Below are 19547 nucleotides of genomic sequence, written 5' to 3'. Positions count from 1 at the left end.
TTTTTTATGACATTTAACACTTTTCGAGAAAAACAATTTTTAAAGTTTGAGATTAAATATCTTGAAATTCATAAATGTTAGAAGCTTTTGGAAGATGGCAATCGATATTTCGTCTTTTCTGTAGTAATCTCTCGATATAGGCAAAGATCGGTTGACTATATTGAAAGTTTTTACTTAAAATGTAAACCAAAGTCGCTCGCATACGTATCTTAAGTGTTTATTGATGATAAAATATGTATGATGTGTAAAAAATGTGCACAGAAGATTTCATAAAAAAGAATCATAAATGATTCGTAAAATTATGCGTTCCAAACAGCTATGCCCAATGTTATACTTTTCCATGCGGTAGCAGAAATATCAGGTTACAAAATGATGGTATTGGAACACAAATTTTTCACAAATGTCCTCCTTTATTCGGGAAAAGCAATAAATAAAAGTTGGTTTCATTAACAATTTATAGACAATATATATATATATATATATATATATATATATATATATATATATATATATATATATATATATATATATATATATATATATATATATATATATATATATATATATATATATATATATATATATATATATATATATATATATATATATATATATATATATATATATATATATATATATATATATATATATATATATATATATATATCAAACAATAGATAGCCGAAAAAATATTCTTGCATAATCTATCATTACATTTCGGCATACTGTCCAAAACTAGTTGAAATCTCAAAAGGAAATTCGTTCAATAATCTTGAAAACACAAGCCAACAATTCGCAGCAAAAAAACTATGGTAGAAAAAAATTTGCACCCAAGAGAAGAACCTAACTAATGGTTATGGTTTATCTGCATAGGATTTACGTATGTCATCAGAGATATTTGAGGAATTCCACGAAGATCCGTCCGAAAATAATTAAAATCCTGATCGACCATCTTGGATTCCTATGAAACTTTACACATTTCATCGGTATGGACGACTAAACATTTTCCACAATCAGTATCAGATTATTTTGACTCAAGAGCAATTTTTTAAAAGGGCGTAAACATTTCTGCATACATTAATTTCAATTTTTTTTGTTCGGTTACTGTATTTTATACAGCAAAACTTTCTGAGAATGAGTTTGAGAGAATATTTATGTGTGAAAAAAATGTGTCATTTTTCACAAAAATCAAAAATTTGTTTTAAAAATTTAAATTGTAAAAAACCCATTTTTTCTAATTTTTTATATTTTATCAATGAGAACCTCAAGGAAAAAGAAACATTCTTAATGTGATTGTATGATGGAGAACTTATCGATAATTTTTTTTTAACTTTATACGTGTTTTTAAATTTCATGCTAATTGACATAAAAAATTGTAATTTTATTAGAGAATATAATTCTAACTCTCATTTTAAATCAAAATGTATTTAACAAAAATCTTCCAAAATGCGATAGTTTTCGAGATATTTGGAATTTTGTTCCAACAAAAACAGTCAATTCGTGTGATTATGCTCTTTTTAAAAGTTATTCGCGTTACCCAATTATAAAATATCAAAAATCTAATGTTTATCGTTTTAAAGACGAAAAAGAAACTTTTTCAGTGTATTTGGATCATGGAGAAGCTTTCAATAATTTTTTTTCCTAACAACTTCTGACATATATTTATAATTCTTACTATTTGCAGTCAAAATTACAATTTTCTTTTTGAATATGACTTTAAACGCTATTTTAAATCAAAATGCTTACAACAAAAAAAATCTGAAAAGTAGTAGTTCTCGAGATATTTCATATTTCGTTTTTATGGGCAGCAGAGGTGTGCACCGATGAAAAATATTGTTATCAGCGTCGTTGATGCGATTTTGATCGGCGGTGGCGCCGTAACGGCGTGATGCCATTCGCTAAAACTGGCGGCGGCGGGACGCGGTGGCACAGTGCTGCGTATCCTACGCACTTTTTTTAAGGACGGGAAGTAAATAATGCCTTCTTGCTCAAATCTTTCCAGGTTGCCTGTTGTATCTGCGTGTCTCAAAAATAAGTCAAGGATTGAAAACTTAGGAGTACCATCAGCTTTCAATATAACACAGTAGGGTTGGGAAACCCAGAGGATTAAAAAAAAGGTATTTTAGGTATTGGAAATGAAAAAACCGGTATTAAAAAAAATTACAAACTGTGTTAACAAAATATTCGCTCAACATACAAAGCCCATTTGGCATTTGATCAATTAACAGAGAACATGATTTGCTTTCAAAGTGCTCCAATATCGAAAAAGCTTTATGAATGTTAATTTGATTACTCTTATGGTATTGTGAATCTTGTTTAAAGTCCAGGGGCGGGGATAACGTAATTAGTAAATCGATTGTCTTGTACGCAGGTCATCTAGGTTCGATTCTCAATCTCGCAAATAGGGTTAGAAATTTTTCCAGATATTTTTCTAACTCGTAAGGTAAAAACCTCTATAATCAAAATAAAAAATGGCAGCATCTGGTTTCTGCATCGTAGTATGCAAAGTGTCGTCGCTTATTAGTCCAAAAAGTATACTGGTTAGCTAGATGCATTCAGCGTTCCGAGATTTGAAAAACAAATACATGGAAAATCAAACCTTAAGTTACTGTTTTCTGGTTATCCAAATACTCGGACATGAAGGTGATGTTCACCAGAAATTAGAACGGGCCTGTCGAAAACGAAAGCACTATAAGACAGGTTGATCAAGGTCAGATTTCTCACTGGTATCCAAAAGTGCCATTCGAACACTCATACTCAATTTATTTATTATTTATTACATCTTCGATATATATCGTACAGATTACACTTAATGCTATTGCTAGTTCCAATGTTAAAAATTTCTGATTGCTAACTTATAATTAGATTTAGTGGTATGGAAGTCATAAACTAAAACAGTTTCGTTGAATCTGCTACAACATCTGTCTAGCGGATTGTTCTGGCCATATGCTGTGCGGTGCCTGGGAATCCACAGAAGCGGACGATTCCTTATATCACGAGGGGGAACAAATGAATGAATCCTTGAGAGAATGTCGGGACATTCAATATTGTTCGACAACATGTCGAAAATGAACATTCTTTGCAAGAACGTGCGGCGAGACTCCAGTGTTGGCAAATCTAACAACATGCATCTATTATTATACGGCGGAAGACGGATAGGGTCGTTCCAAGGCAATTTTCTTAGAACAAATCGTACAAAACTTCTCTGAACGCGCTCCAGTCTCCAGTGAAATCTTTATAAAGATAAAGATTTCAGTGCGAAGAAATCCACAAAATCGACAGCGTTCCGTTTAAGAAAACTTAATGTTGCAAGCCTTCGCCGTTGTTGCAGTGATGTGATCGACGAAACGAAGTTTTCTGTCGAATAACACTCCCAGGTCACGGATAGAATCCACCCGCTCGATGACACAGGCTTGAAGAGTATAATCGCAACGCCTTATATTTGCCGAGCGTCCGAAACTTATCATCTTACAATTATCAATGTTGATCTGCATACCGTTCAGCAACCACCATTCCTCTATATGAGAGGCTGAGAGTAAGAGTGGGTTAAAATTTTGTTCAGAGCAAAAGTGGGTTAAAATATTCTGTTAGATCAGAAATGGTATAGTCATCACACCTCAGGCAAAAGTGGATCAAATATTAATTCGCGCAAAAATGGTTCGACAACATTTTCAGGGCAAGACTGGTATAGAATATTAACCCATTTTTGCGCTAAGAAAAGAATTAGAATTTTCTTATTCGGACTTGTGGGAAATGAAATTTTATTAAATTTTTCGATGCCTTAGAAATCGTGTAATATAGGATCCGTATAGGTCAATAGGCATCGGAAATTGACGATTGCCGCCATTTTGAAATCCAAGATGGCGACTTCCGGTTCCCACAAAGTAGTGAGAACCACCATCAATATGAGTGTCATTTGAAAGAGGATGATCAGCAGACACCGAAAATTGACAATTTCCGCCATTTTGAAATCCAAGTTTTCGACTTCCGGTTACCACAAAATAGTGAGAATCACAATCAATATGGGTGTCATTTGAAAGGGAATGGTGAGCAGACATCGAAAATTGACTTTCACCGCCATTTTGAAATCCAAGATGGCGACTTCCGCTTCCCACAAAGTAGTGAGAACCACCATCAATATGAGTGTCATTTGAAAGAGGATGATCAGCAGACACCGAAAATTGACAATTTCCGCCATTTTGAAATCCAAGATGGCGACTTCCGGTTACCACAAAATAGTGAGAACCACCATCAATATGGGTGTCATTTGAAAGGGAATGGTGAGCAGACATCGAAAATTGACTTTCACCACCATTTTGAAATCCAAGATGGCGACTTCCGGTTACCACAAAATAGTGAGAACCACCATAAATATGGGTGTCATTTAAAAGGGAATGGTGAGCAGACATCGAAAATTGACTTTCACCACCATTTTGAAATCCAAAATGGCGACTTCCGGTTACCACAACATAGTGAGAACCACCATCAATATGGGTGTCATTTGAAAGAGGATGGTGAGCAGACATCGAAAATTGACCATTACCGCCATTTTGAATTCCAAGATGGCGACTTCCGGTTACCACAAAATAGTGAGAACCACCATAAATATGGGTGTCATTTTAAAGGGAATGGTGAGCAGATATCGAAAATTGACTTTCACCGCCATTTTGAAATCCAAGATGGCGACTTCCGGTTACCACAAAATAGTGAGAACCACCATCAATATGGGTGTCATTTGAAAGAGGATGGTGAGCAGACATCGAAAATTGACCATTACCGCCATTTTGAATTCCAAGATGGCGACTTCCGGCTACCACAAAATAGTGAGAACCACCATCAGTATGGGTGTCATTTCATACGCCTTTAAAATTTGAAGATCCAAGGAATATTAATAAACCCAACAATGGATTGAAGTGAACCAAAAGCAATTTTATTGAAAATTAGCATTCTTTCGCTTTTTTCCTCATACAGGTATACCTCGATTTAACATACTCACGATTAGACATACCCTCGATTTAACATATTTCGATTTAACGTAATTTTTACGTCGATTTAACATACATGCAATTTTTTATTAATGTCAATGTTACTAAAATGAAATGTTTAAAATCAATTTCAATTTTATTTTATGATCCACGTCCAATGCTTAAAGAAACATAATTTATTTTCGTTTTTTCGCTAGATTATGTTTAAGATTCTGAGATACAAAAATATTCTTATTTTGATACCGCACAGCAAAATGAATACACGAATTTATGGTTCAAGTTATTTCCTGATAATAGTTTTATGGGTTTTATGTGTAAGCTAAAAATAGAGAACTGGAAAGATATGGATGATGGAAGGTATAGGGCGGTGACGAGATATTGGCGGACGGTGAGTCCTACTAATAGGCATTGGGGCTGTAGCGGTTATTACGAAACTGTTGGGAATTTGTAATGAAGTCAAGACAGTTCCTCGATGTTAACGCAACCAAATAGAGCTTGAAAGAACGTAAGCTCGATTCCTGCTAAATATAATATCTTTTCTCAGGCTTTATTGAACAGATGAATTTCTCAGTGCATGTGGACAAAAACTTCGTTGAGGAGTCCTCTTGCAAAAAAAGATGCAATAGGCTATAATGATGGAAGACACAAGACTTCCTTCAATGTACGACTCCTGGTGGGCTCACGGTGTTTATTTATCAATACCGGTTCACGTTTAAATAGAAATCTAGGAGCAGAGATGCCAGGTACTTTTTCAAATGTCTGCAATAATAATTTTAAAAGTCTGGGAAGAACAAAAAATGTCAGGAAAGTTAGTGTAACCAAAAGCCTTTATATTCAAAAATCTGTAAATATCTGCAACCAAACTAAAAAATCTGCAAATATCTGCGTCATTGAAAAAATCTGCAGCTTAAATTAAGTCTGCCTATTTGCAGACTTGTCTGCAAATCTGGCATCTCTGTCTAGGAGATAGATCCAATAAATAAAAAGGAGATAGATTCAAATAAATGAAAAGAAGATTTCCGTCTTTGTCGCCTGTTATAACGTGGGAGCAGGAAACCAACGGATCAATTCTTGGATTTAGACATCACATGCTACGCGGCTACTTTGGAGATCGATAATAATGACATCAACATTCTAATGAATTCAACCCCCTCGTCGTACATAAGGATTAAACAATTTTTTTTTAATATTTTTGTATTGTAATTAAAATGTCTTATTCATTCTGATGAGTTCGATTTTTAAACTGAGATATTGTATCTAACGTACACAAAATGATTTAATCCAACTTTTTCCTTAAGGAGAACTATAGCGCTACAATGGCTCGATTTGGTTGTTTTTTTCTGCAAGTAGAACTCCTGTGCTTACAAAACTTCGTGACTAGTCGTTTGCTCGTGAACTCAAGTAGTGTCCCCTTTTTGAATTCTGCGATTATCTGATGGACAGGTTGGTCTACCAAGGTAAAGATGAGACAAAATAGAAATATAAATTTTCTTACTTACTAAAGTTAGGAATTGTGCTCTTCGTGCACACAATGGTTAATCCAACATTGTTGATGTTAGAAAAAATCCCATGAAAAAAAATTATCTAATACTGCACTGCTAATAACACTATTCTTATAAGTTATCCTGAATTCTGAGAAAATTTTGCGACGAACTGGCGAATACTTGGCAAGGTTAAGATAAATATGTTGTTTATGTTCAGAAGAGCAATCTAATTGTTTAATTGTGAAGATGTGGTTTCTATGTCACTGTTAGGTGAATACAATCAGTAATATCCTCGTAAATATTTCGTGTGAATAAAAAAATAATTCTTTTCGAAAACAAATATTTCTTTCGTGATTCGATTTTACATAAAATTCGATTTAACGTACATGATTGAATCGGAAAATGTATGTTAAATCGAGGTATACCTGTATAACCTATTTTAAAACCACTAAAATTAATATGGAATTGCATATATAATATTTTTATTGATGCGAGAAACCAATCACAAAATTTTAATTTCGCGCGGGTCGATCATTCTTATCCAGGGGGTGGCATCCGTATGTTGATGTACAGACGTTGACAGTATCCAACATATAGTGGGCCCGGTCGCTTCTAGGCTCATACCTCCCATGCTCTTGCATTGGGTTGTTTTATCTTTATTGTCTTCATGCCTCATCCACGAAGTGTGAAGTGTGTGGTGCTGCATCCATGATGACTCCACCACCCTTGATGTGAGAGTGTCTTGGAATGCTCGAGTCGAATAAATGGTAGTTAAACTGAATCGGATAGCGTTTCCGAGTGAACGTACCGATTGAGCATTTACTCGGCTGTAAAACCATTCTGTTTAGGTCACACCACGTACTAAAGCTCTCCCGTTCACTCTGAAGAAAATCGGAATCGGTTTTATCCCGTGTTTGTCGAACAATTTTCATATCATGGGCGAAAGAAAGGCGGGGTCCTTGTAATTTAATATTGATGTCATTAAAGTAGAGGAGGAAAATTAATGGACCGAGATGGCAACCTATTGAGATGCCGGATGTAGTGAAGAATGGCGCAGATAGGCAGTCCTTAATGCTGATTTGGAATTGCTTTCCATCGAGGAACCAACGCAGAAGTTGTCCATGAATACCGAGTTTGTCCAGCTTCGCTATTGCGACATCATGGTTGATTTTGTCGAATCATGTGAATAGCATCGGTTCGCAATCCGTCAGTAAATCCATCGAGTACATATGTTGTAAACGAGAGCAGGTTGGTCGTTGTCGATCATTTAGGCATAAAACCGTGTTGTTGCAATGTAATGTTTGCAGTGAAAGAAAATCGGATCTAAAACGGCTACTACTGAACACCCCCTTTCAAACGTTACCCATGTTTATGATGGTTCTCACTATTTTCTGGTAACCGGAAGTGACCATATTGGATTTCAAAATAGCCTAATTGTCGATTTCCGATGTCTACTGACCACCCCTTTCAAATGACACCCATATTGATGGTGGTTCTCACTATTTTGTGGTAACCGGAAATCGCCATCTTGGATTTCAAAATGACGTAATAATCAATTTCCGATATTTACTGACACCCGCTTTCAATTTATACCCATATTGATGATGGTTCTCTCTATATTGTGATTGCCGGAAGTCGCCATCTTGGATTTCAAAATGGCGTAACAATCGATTTCCAATGTCTACCGACCCTTTTTAAATGACACCCATATTAATGGTGGTTCTCACTATTTTGTGGTAACTGAAAGTCGCCATCTTGGATTTCAAAATTACGTAAAAATCAATTTCCGATATCTACTGACACCCCTTTTCAAATTAGACCTGTGCGCCGCCACGCCACGCCGCCGCCGCCGGTAAATTTTAACAAACGCCGACGCCGAAAGGTAGACCGGCGGCGCGCCGCCGATGCTTTTTTCCCACGCCGATAATTCGCGAACTCGACAATCGTTGGCTCAAAATTTTAACCACAAATCTAGAAACATTGTCTATTGTCTGAATATACGACGTTAACTGATTCATGATTAATCATATATTGATGTTTATTTGGTATTAGTGGTTGTGAATTAGATCACAACATTAACAAAGTCTTGATATTTTCTCGCAAATCATTACACGACACTCGGATTACATGGATCCATTCTTGCTTCGTCAACTGGTTATGATTGCGAGCATATAAGTTACAATTCACCATTCGTGCGCGTGGAAATGTCCACAAATTAAAAAAAAAACACTTCCACTTTCAAGATATAAGTAATGAAATTTACGATAATTTGCCTGATCTTAATCTTTGCACGTAATCAATTTCACTGGAATACAGTGTATTATTCATCGATTTTTTAACCGATTCATGATAGTATGCTAGACACGATTACCCGTCGAGCTCGTGAAACTGTTCATGATATAGTTCATGAAGTAATTAATTTTCCACATAATCTTAATATACTTACGAAAACAATTTCAAGGAACTCATACTATTATTCATGGATTATTCGCTATGCTCTTTGGTTTTGAAATTTCCATGTGAGATATTGTGTACAAATGCTAGCAACCAGTCTCATAGGCGCGAGCATTAGATACAAGGAAACTACCAGGACCTGTAACCCTGTTATTCTTTTGTTAAGATTCAGTGTAATGTTCGGAATTAAATGAAACTGCGCTAAGCATCAAAAATACATTACTTAGCCACAATTCAAATCCGTGAAATAATTAAGAAAACTATAAGACACGTGACTCTGTGTAAAAAATCCGACGATAAACTCAAGACTAAAATATCACGTTAACACGAAGAGAATTTACGAAAATCGTTGCACATCATTAAATTCTTGACTTTTTTAGTCAATAAAGTTAATACAAATTAATGTATCATCAAGTTATGAACTAGAATCATAAAAATATTAAGCATATTCAGACACAACCACCTACTAAACATTTGAGTATACTGCCATATTTTTTGCGCGAACTGGTTTTTTGAAAACACAAAAATTATTTTCAATGCGAGGTTTACTTATCATTGATTGAATCGTGACCTATTTTAAAAAAAAATTTCTCGAAGAATAGTTGGATAGAATGATCTTGACTTTTCGCGACGCTGGTACACTGATGTGGCGATGCAGAGGGTAAGATTTCTGGTCTCAAAAATTATTCATCGTGTGATCTAGCCCCACTCAGGAAAGATTTTCAGTGTCAGTTGCATCAACGCGGTATCACAGACAAAAAAAGACGTAACACGAGATGAATTTTCATCACTCGTGGAAAAAACGGTCGTTTTACATTACAAAAAATGCGCCATATCAGCGAGCGTGGTGTTAGTGAAGAGATTGTGACACAGAGCTAAATGCGTTACTTAGTTTCCGCACCCACCCAAAAACGTTACCGTCTTTTTAATCTCATGCAAACCAAAACAAACAAAATGGGCCGGAAATGTGAAATTCATTCTTGTCGAAGTGCCCAAGGCGGGAGTTTTTCACAATTATTTCTTAAGTTACAACACGATGCCGATCGGCGAGTAAGCACTTAATAGGATGTTATTAATTTAATTGATTCGGTGTATCGAATCTGACTAGATGTATGCAATGGATTCGAATTTGTTGGTCCCCGGATCTGCTGGAGCAATTGGCGGAGTGCAGGTGCTACTAAAACTAGAGATACGCTCAGACCATTTTCAATCAGACTTGTTTAGTAATCAGTTTCAACCCAACATCAAGTGGTGGAATTACTATGAATGATAGTAACTGTATATTTAGGTTTCGTTATGGTGTAGATCTGTATGACTCCAGCACATCGAGCATACTTTGCACTCTAGATAGAAGCAAATCTTAAGTTGAAAGAAAATGTGGTGTCACGGAATCGTATGCGTTATTTTGTACTTACAAGAAGTAAAAGTAAATGCCAACCAGGAAAATGAAGTAAAAGGTCCTTACATGACCATTAAAAGTGACATTTCAGCGCAGTAATGCCATTAATGCCATTAGTAACGCCTCGTGTTAGGGTACCCGATATCTGTGGGATTCTTAAAGAGCGACGGTAAAGAAGACTAAAATGAAACAAAAAACAATGAAACGACAAGAATTAATTTCCTCAAACAAAACAAAAAATATTTTACCGTTTTAATTTCCCACACATAGAACTATAAATAATTATTATGGGTTATTGAAATACAGTCGTTACATCGACAATTTTTCTGTTTCGTTCTTTAAATTTTGCAACTGTAAAATAGTCCCGCCATTCATTTATTATCTTGCATTTGGCAAGCAGGGTGGGCACTTGTGACGCATCAGCGAAATTAAATGCATTTCTTTCCATCAAAATAGAAATTCATAATGCATTTTGCGTTGCAAGTAAGACGTCAAAACCCTACAAAAAACTAGCCCTACATTCAACAAAACATCTAACAAAGTGGATCAGCGTAGGACGATTGTTAAACAATCTTTTCTGCGAAGGAGTGCAAAGTTGTTGCAAAAATGGAAATTAAATGCTTTTTTTCTAATTTGAAGCAAATTTGTAATACATTCTGAAAGTGATCTGCCCCTAGGTGTGCACTATTGGGGCTTCAGTTGAAAAAAAAAAATTACTTGATATGATTGCGAGAATTCCATTTTGTGCAATGTGTTCAACAGATGTCGCTAGTACATCGTGAGCGATGATTTTTTTTAGAATTTTCTTCAAGCTGGTAACGTCTGTTTGTATGTGCTGCGAAGTCTGTTACCAATTTGGGAAAGGAATTTTACTGCCAAGAATTGTTTTTAGTTACATAGGCGTCAATATTCGTCACGCCGACACACGCCGGCGCGCCGCCGCCGATAGGGTCTAACGGCGTGACGCCGCCAACGCCGCCGCCGCCGGCCAAATATGTCGCTTACGCCGCCGCCGATTAAAAATGCATCGGCGCACACCTCTATTTCAAATGACACCCATATTGATGGTGGTTCTCACTAACCATATATTGTGGTAACCGGAAGTCACCATCTTGGATTTCAAAATGGCGGTAATGATCAATATTCGGTGTCTGCTAACCACCTCCTTTCAAATGACACCCATATTGATGGTGGTTCTCACTATTTTGTGATAACCGGAAGTCGCCATCTTGGATTTTAAAATGGCGGTGATGGTGAATTTTTGGTGTTTGCTGACCATTTCCTATAAAATGACACCCATATTGATGGTGGTTCTCACTATATTATGGTAACCGGGAGTCGCCATCTTGGATTTCAAAATGGCGGTAATGATCAATTTTCGGTGTCTGCTCACCATCTCCTTTCAAATGACACCCATATTGATGGTGGTTCTCACTATTTTGTGGTAACCGGAAGTCGCCATCTTGGATTTCAAAATGGCGGTAATGGTCAATTTTCGGTGTCTGCTCACCATCTCCTTTCAAATGACACCCATATTGATGGTGGTTCTCACTATTTTGTGGTAACCGGAAGTCGCCATCTTGGATTTCAAAATGGCGGTAATGGTCAATTTTCGGTGTCTGCTCACCATCTCCTTTCAAATGACACCAATATTGATGGTGGTTCTCACTATTTTGTGGTAACCGGAAGTCGCCATCTTGGATTTCAAAGTGGCGGTGGAATTCAAAATGGCGTAATTATCGATTTCCCATATCTACTAACCACCTCCTTTCAAATGATACCCATATTGATGATGGTTTTCCCTGATTCATTTTTGAAAACATTCTTAGAATAAAAATGGAATATATATCCTCTCAGGGCAAAAGTGGTATATCTTTTTAACCCACTTTTGCGCTAAGGTTTTTTTATCCCATTTCTGCTCTGACTGGTACTTAAACCGGTTTTGCTCTAAATAAAACGTATACCGCTTTTGCTCGCAGCGAATTTTTAACCCACTCTTGCTCTCAGCCTCTCATATTGGCTATATCGTTTTGGAGCACAACAGAGTCGAGTGCTGAAGCAATTGAACGAAAGATTTTCAGATCATCAGCATAGAGCAGTTTTTCAGAGTTGATGCGGGTGCAGAGGTCGTTGATGAATAAGAGAAAGATCAGTGGTCCTAAGTGACTTCCTTGAGCCACACCGGTTAGCGTTACGAATGCGCTTGAGCATGTAGTGCCAATTCTAACGAAAGCAGATCGTTGTGAGAGGTAAGAATGCAGCCATCTGGTAACCCACTCAGGAAAGCCTAGTCGCTCCAGCTTCAAAACAGCAATGTTGTGGGGCACCTTGTCGACACCTTGTCGAATGTTGACTTGTTGACGCTTCTCTACAGCTGGAACTAGAAAGCTCGTGTACGTCATCAAGTTCGAAGTGGCGGAGCGTTTTTTCATAAATCCGTGTTGTCGTTCGTCGATTATGTTATGATTATGATTACATCGCATTGTACACAAACTTTTCAAGAACTATGAAACCTCTTGAGTATAAATTCCGCCTTTTCTTGAAAACCAGTGCTTTGGAACAATCTTCTTTTAATTTCATTTCAACGTACCCCGAGGCAGTATTGCTGATGAAAACCGTAGAATCTTTTGTTAGAGTTCTATGGTTGGTCTGTGCGTTATAGATTTACAGTAGAGTGAATAAATTGAATACAAAATGGAGTAAGGTAAACTTCGATATAACGTACCCTCGAAATAGCGTCACTCGATATAACGTACATTTTTCCTCGATATAACGTACATATTTAAAAATTTCTTTTTCTGTCCCAATTTCTCTTCAATTACGCATGTATTCCATATTTTAAGTATTGAATATGTTATACACAATCTTAAAACGTACTAATTGGGCTTCTATTGAGGATGTTAGCAATTGGCTACTTCATTGAAGGTTTAGAGAGGTTTTTATCCAATTTTATTTGCGCATGATCGTAATTTATTGAAACCATCCATTTATCTCAATAAATAATACATTATCAGTAAGTTCTAACTGGAAAGAAGAAAAACTAGACTTAATAATATTGGTGTGGCTATTGATGGATGGTTTCGGGACGGCGAAATCTGATTCTCTGGGCTGAATTACAAAAAGCAGCATGTGAAATGCAATCATACTTAATAACCAGGCATGCACAAGAACAGTGGTGCTCCGTGTCCTATTGCTGTGCACTGACTCATAATGTGTCAGCGTTAAATTCATTGAGCTAGTGCTTGCGCTGGTTTCCGATGAGCTAGAGTTAGCAAGTAGCACGAGCACCGATGAGCGAGAGCCCTCGCTAGCACGGTGATAGCTAGCACGCTGCACGGAGCTATAGGTCAGCTATAGCAAAGCAGAATAAAAAACAACGCGTTAGTGTGAGTAATGATGCCTGCGTCGTTTTTTCAGTAACATGTCGCACATTCACCAACGCATGTTTCTTGCTTTGTCCTATTCTTTCGTTCCATAGCTTACACTATTGCACCGTTCTAGCTCATCGGACAAGCTTACCGTGCCAGCTCATTGAGTTAACTCGTGCTAGCTCACTAAGCTAGCTCACCGAGCTTGCTCGTGCCAGCTTACCGAGCTGGCTCATGGTGCTAGCTTATCGTGCTAACTCGTTGTGCTAGCTCTTTGATTCGAATCCTACAGCTCGAGCACGAAGGTTACCTAGCATGAGCGGTGTCAGTGCTTATTGCTTTTGGTTCGTGCAAAGCGGCCGCTCAGCTCGTGGTAGGCTCTCGTGCTGTGCTTCATGCATCCCTGCCACACAGCATGATCTGGCACTTTTGCAATCCGCTAGCAGCCTACCATCCCAAGTTTCATATGCAAACTATGGTAGATCTGATAAGGCAATCTATAGAGTCGTGCAAGTCTCATGGGTTTGGATGTGTTATCCCGAGCAAACGGAAAGTCCATAATATCCCCATGCTCATGGGGCTTGACTAGGGTGTTTGAAATGGGTTCAACCCATGAAAACACCATTACCATGGTCCTATAGATCACAGATAAATATGTTGGTGTATTTATGGGTTATTGAGACCATTTTATGGTGTCGTGATGGTTGGGAATTTTGGCACGGACCATGTTTAAGGTCTTTTCAAGGGGCTGTGTGGTGTTTTAACCCATGAGTATTTGCTCGGGATTGTCCTAAAATGAAACAAACTAAAAATGTTTTTTTTTCAATAGTTTCGGGCCTAAAAATTGAAAAAGGACTGAGATATGCCTTAACCCGCACACCCCTAAAGATCCCTATTGACATTGCACAGCTATCAAATGTTATGTAGCGCACTGGAGATTCCTAAAATATTCATAAATAAATACCAACACATAGACTGCCTTAAAGTGTTTTACACTGATGGGTCACGAATCAGTGAGGCAACCGGTTTCGGTATTTTCAACAATAATTTTTCCATTTTTACAGAATCGGCCTCTGTTTATATAGCGGAACTAATAGTAGTTCACTATAGTTTGCAAATAATTTATGCATTACCCCCGAGCCATTACTTTATCCTCACTGATAGTCTCAGCACAATTGCAGCTCTACGCTCAAAGCGGGTTGATAATCACCATCCATTCTTTTTGGGCAAGATACGAGAATTTCTGAGTAACCTAATAATAAAATGTTATCAATTTACCCTAGTGTGGGTCCCCGCCCATTGCTCTATAGCGGGCAGCGAGAAAGCTGATAATTTAGCCAAGATTGGTGCACTAGATGGTGAAATATTCAATGAATTTTATAGCGCTTCTCGCCAAAGGACGCTTGCTAGTTGGCAAACATCTTGGGACAATGGAGATCTAGGACGATGGCTACACTCAATTATCCCTAAAGTATCAACGAAGGCATGGTTCAAAGGATTGGATGTAAGTCTTCATCCGTGTTATGTCTAAGCTCATGTCCAATCATTATACTTTTGATACGTATTGGGCTCGCAGATGGTAATCATTGTGCTTATGATGAGGGTTACTACGACATTGAGCATGTTGTTTGGTCGTGCACTGAATATCGTGAAGGCAGATCACAATTAGTAGATTATTTACAAGTCCAATCCATGTTCCTGTTAGAGACATCCTGGCTTACCGCGATCCTCTATAAATGGAACTTATCTATCATTTTCTAAAAACAGTGTCTGTCAAAATTTAATTAGATTCATCTCCTCATCTCTCATGCATGACTAACCATTCACCAATTAAAGTGTCCTAGAATATTCAGTTTTTTTAAGCAGAAAAATGTGAATAAATACACACGAAAATACAAGATCATTATGAAGTACAAGAATGTAAGAAAAATTAGAAAAAATTCAAGGAGCAGCCCTATGGGGTTACACAAACTGTAGACGTAGGACTATACTACTTAATGGAAACTATTTATTTTTTAGTACATTTAGAGTAATAATAAATCAAATATATTTCTTATGCATAGTTTAAGCACGACCAATCAACATCGAATGTTACATATTGAACCAAACCTTCTTGGTTAGCAGGTCTTTTCATTTGTAGTAGGTGTTCGAATCCGATAAAAATTATTTGAGAAGATCTGAAGAAAGAAGACAAAACCGTGACCGAACTAATATCTGGAACTAAATCTTTATAGCACAAGATCAACTTTTAAAAACTTTTCGATTGTGTGTGCTAAAAAACCCGGACCGGTGAAAAAGCTTTTTAGTTATATTTTGCCATTATTGTTACTTTCCTAAAGTACGCATACAAATGTAGCGAAGGCAGTGGTCTTAATCATATATCGAAACTATAAAAATACAAGAATCGAAAACAATTTTATATATGTACTTGGATGAGTTTTTGCATTGGTATTCAGTCATAAATAGGCTTTGTAGTATGTACCTATTAGCAGAATAAAAATAGGATAGGCTGAGTGGAAATAAATCAATGAATTGATTGAACGTAAATAATAAACTTTCGTTGTGCTTTGTGTCGATCCGCGTAAATTTTTTGCTAAGAAAGTTTTCGTATTTGCGCAACGAAAGCAGTGATTGCTATCATGCAGGTTACGCATGTAACCGCTAACAAACAGGGATGCCACATTGAAATCTGTGTTTGGTTCAAAAATATATTTTTACCATCTGTGATAACTGAAACAGGAAAAAAATCTGTGACAAATTTCCGAAAAATCTGTGAAAAGTCACAATATTTCCAAAAATCTGTGAATTTTTCATCAAAATGCCAAAAGTTTGCCATCTGTGATAAAAAATTGTGAACAAAATCTATGACATTACAGAAAAATCTGTGAATATGGTGACCCTGCTAACAAATTAGATATACCTACCTACACATTCGCCTCAAACATTGAACCCAAGCGCACAAAGCAAAATAAGTCAACGCTGATGATGATGGGTAAAGCGAAAGAGACAACTAGTACCACGACACTATGTTAATTGTGTTTGCAAATGGAGCTTGAATGTACCAGCGATTTTGTGTACGAATAATTGTGTTCGAGTTTGTACATAAAGTTGTGCTGGAAAAGAGCACAACACAAAAGAAAGCATAGTGTTTGAACGGACAAGCTCAGTCGTATATTGTACGGAATTGGGTAGCGTACGCGTACCTCCACAGCTAGTGTAGCGGACTCAGCTACACTGGCTGTGAAAACACACAGCGCAGTGATCTGCTCCGCTTTCCGTTCAACAGGCAACTGAGCTTGTCCGGCCAAATCCGTTCTTTAAATAGTCGATGATGACGTCATTCATAGTAGCGTAGCGCGATAGGTACACAAATCTGTCGTGTCGGATTTGGGAAGCGCTGTCTGCTGTGTGTAAATGCGCGATATTTTGACCAGGTTGTACATAATTTAAATTTTTAATGCCATGATATAAAAAATCTTTGGGTTTATCTATTGGAATCTATTCTTAGAAGTATTTCGGGGCGATATGCGCAAATATTTGAAAATTTATTGTGAGATTGCTGAATTATATGCGTTTAAAATTGGACCACTTTTCATTACTTTCGTTACTTGTAGAAATTGCAAAATGCACCCCCATAAAGAAAACAAAGACGTAGTTCTACGTCACAAAGCAAACATTAAAGTGATTACAATGTTAGTTTTTGACAAATTACTAGTATAGTTAAAATTAGTCTTGAGGCTTTTTGTAACACGCTATGTAAAAAAGAAGCTTTGGCGTAAAAAGCTTTCGCAAATGCCGTGTCAAATAAACGTAGGGAAAAAAGTGTTATGTCCGATTCGAACGGCTATTCAAATTAAACTTTGTCATACTGATTGCTTCGACTGCGAGAATGATCAGCAGGACCGTAACGTGCGGCCAAGGGAAATCTGTCTGTTTCATAAAATAAGGTAAAATAAGTTATATAATAAATCAGGATAAGTGTGCCAAATCTAAATACACTACACTGTTGCTCGAAAGTCAAACTTGAAAAGAAAATTAAAGTAAACGTCAAGGCGGTGAAAAACTGGGGCTCCGCCAATGGCGCCTGCAGGCCACACTACGGTCCTGACGATCAATCGTACTACGAGTCATATGATAAATCGTGTCATGTATGGGCCACTTTATTGCTACCGATCACGACAGGGGCAACATCTTGAAGTTTTATTTTTAATTTTGTTTGACACGGCTGGTGAAACCTTTTAGACTTATTAGCTATAACCGGATGGTAATTTATTGCAAATTAGTATCTCTTTGTTTCTGATCGTGCCAGGGCGCTCGATCACCGGCACCTGTCCACGTGCCAAATTCGTTCGGACACGACGATCATTGTATTTAAATTTTATGATTCGATTGTTCTCATATATTAATGGTGATATTCGCTACCGTTTCGAAGAAGTGAACTGAATAGGGTGGTGGCAGGTTGGGCGAAATTTATCGACTGATCAGCGAGGCAGTGCAGTGCTGCATTTGATCGTCACGAGCAACCACACATCAAAGATAAATATATGAGTTGAAATTGTTACGATCAGCGGCGCTAGAGGAATCTACGAACGTGTAAGCAACTTCTTGGAAGAAAACAATTAATGCTCTCGCTTAGATTCACATACAAGCGGAGTCGAATGACGTTGATCATCAGTTTCAGCTGGGTTAAGTGAAAAAAGTTCACGGTGGTGAACGAATGGAACATAAATCTTTTCTATGAAAAATCATGCAACTAATTTCACTTTAAGTCGATGGAATATTTTTCTGTTGATAAGGTACCTATTGTTGACAGTTCGGAGATGTACAGAGAGATTCAACAGTGTTGTTTGTGGGAATTGCTGTTTACTATCTGCGGGAATTGATCGCAGTAATTATTGCAGTCGCGCAAATAAAGGCGACAGACCGAGTAGGTACCTACCGATTATACTTGGGGAATCACCTGAATGCGAAACACTTTCGACACGTGAGTGAGCATCTTTGTTGCGTGGATAATGGAGGGTTTTTGTGAGAGAAGCAACGTAGAGCCAGGGAATTGTTACTTACTCATTGGACATTTTCCAACCGCAACTGATAGTAATTTCTTTGTTTGCTTGTATCGATTTCAGATAACCGTAAAAATTCTCGTATGCCAACGGTAACCCCAATCCAGGGTCCAATATTTCTCAAGAATGGAACAGTTCCTGTCGTGCCATTATTTGCATATCCTCAAGTCAGCAACGGGACGTTCGTCCAGATACCGGTAAGTGTTGACAAAATCTGTTTCTTAACGAGTCAGAAGTTACAACAGCGGATGATTTAAGCATTTGAAAGCTTTGTAAAATACCGCACTTGCAAGGAAACAAAGTCAAATTTTAAAATACAATTAAAATTGCATATCACCTCACCACAATATCGTTCACAAAAACTCTACTCACTACCAGTGTTATTCCTATACCAAATAGATATAACTGACTGAGGCCAAGCCTACAATAACAAACTCTATCAATCATCGAAGCCGTCGACAAGACGGCAAATAAGGAAATCAGGACCAAACAACTCCCCAAAATTAATTGGCACGCGACTCTCCTTCTGTTCACCTATTGTTGGTACGGCCGGCGGCAGTACAAAAGAGCGCATGTTGGATAACATTTAAACAAGTTTCCTTTTATCTACAGAAGCAAATTCTGAAGGCAAATGATACTTCCTCTTTCGCATGATCGAGCGCAGTTTATTTTCATACCCAATGACGCTTCGGCATCAGTGATGATGATGCGGCAAAATCCGTTCCGATCGATTTGGTGTGTGATCTTTCGTATCCGGCATTTGGGTTCTACCAGCTCGAGTCAGTATTTTTACA

At 37.3% G+C, this 19547-nt stretch overlaps 1 protein-coding gene across 4 annotated transcripts in view; it reads left to right on the top strand.

Moving 5' to 3' along the window:
* Positions 1 to 19547, top strand: part of LOC131678632 (protein spaetzle 3) — a 109816-nt gene that overhangs the window by 66826 nt on the left and 23443 nt on the right. For all 4 annotated transcript variants that reach the window (XM_058958861.1, XM_058958860.1, XM_058958862.1 and 1 more), the window contains exon 3: positions 18817 to 18950. In XM_058958861.1, the coding sequence (XP_058814844.1) occupies positions 18817 to 18950 (134 nt within the window). The remainder of the gene's footprint in view (positions 1 to 18816; positions 18951 to 19547) is intronic.

Source organism: Topomyia yanbarensis, chromosome 2, assembly GCF_030247195.1.
Source record: "Topomyia yanbarensis strain Yona2022 chromosome 2, ASM3024719v1, whole genome shotgun sequence".
Lineage (NCBI taxonomy): Eukaryota > Metazoa > Arthropoda > Insecta > Diptera > Culicidae > Topomyia > Topomyia yanbarensis.
This window is presented reverse-complemented; position numbering and strand designations above follow the sequence as displayed.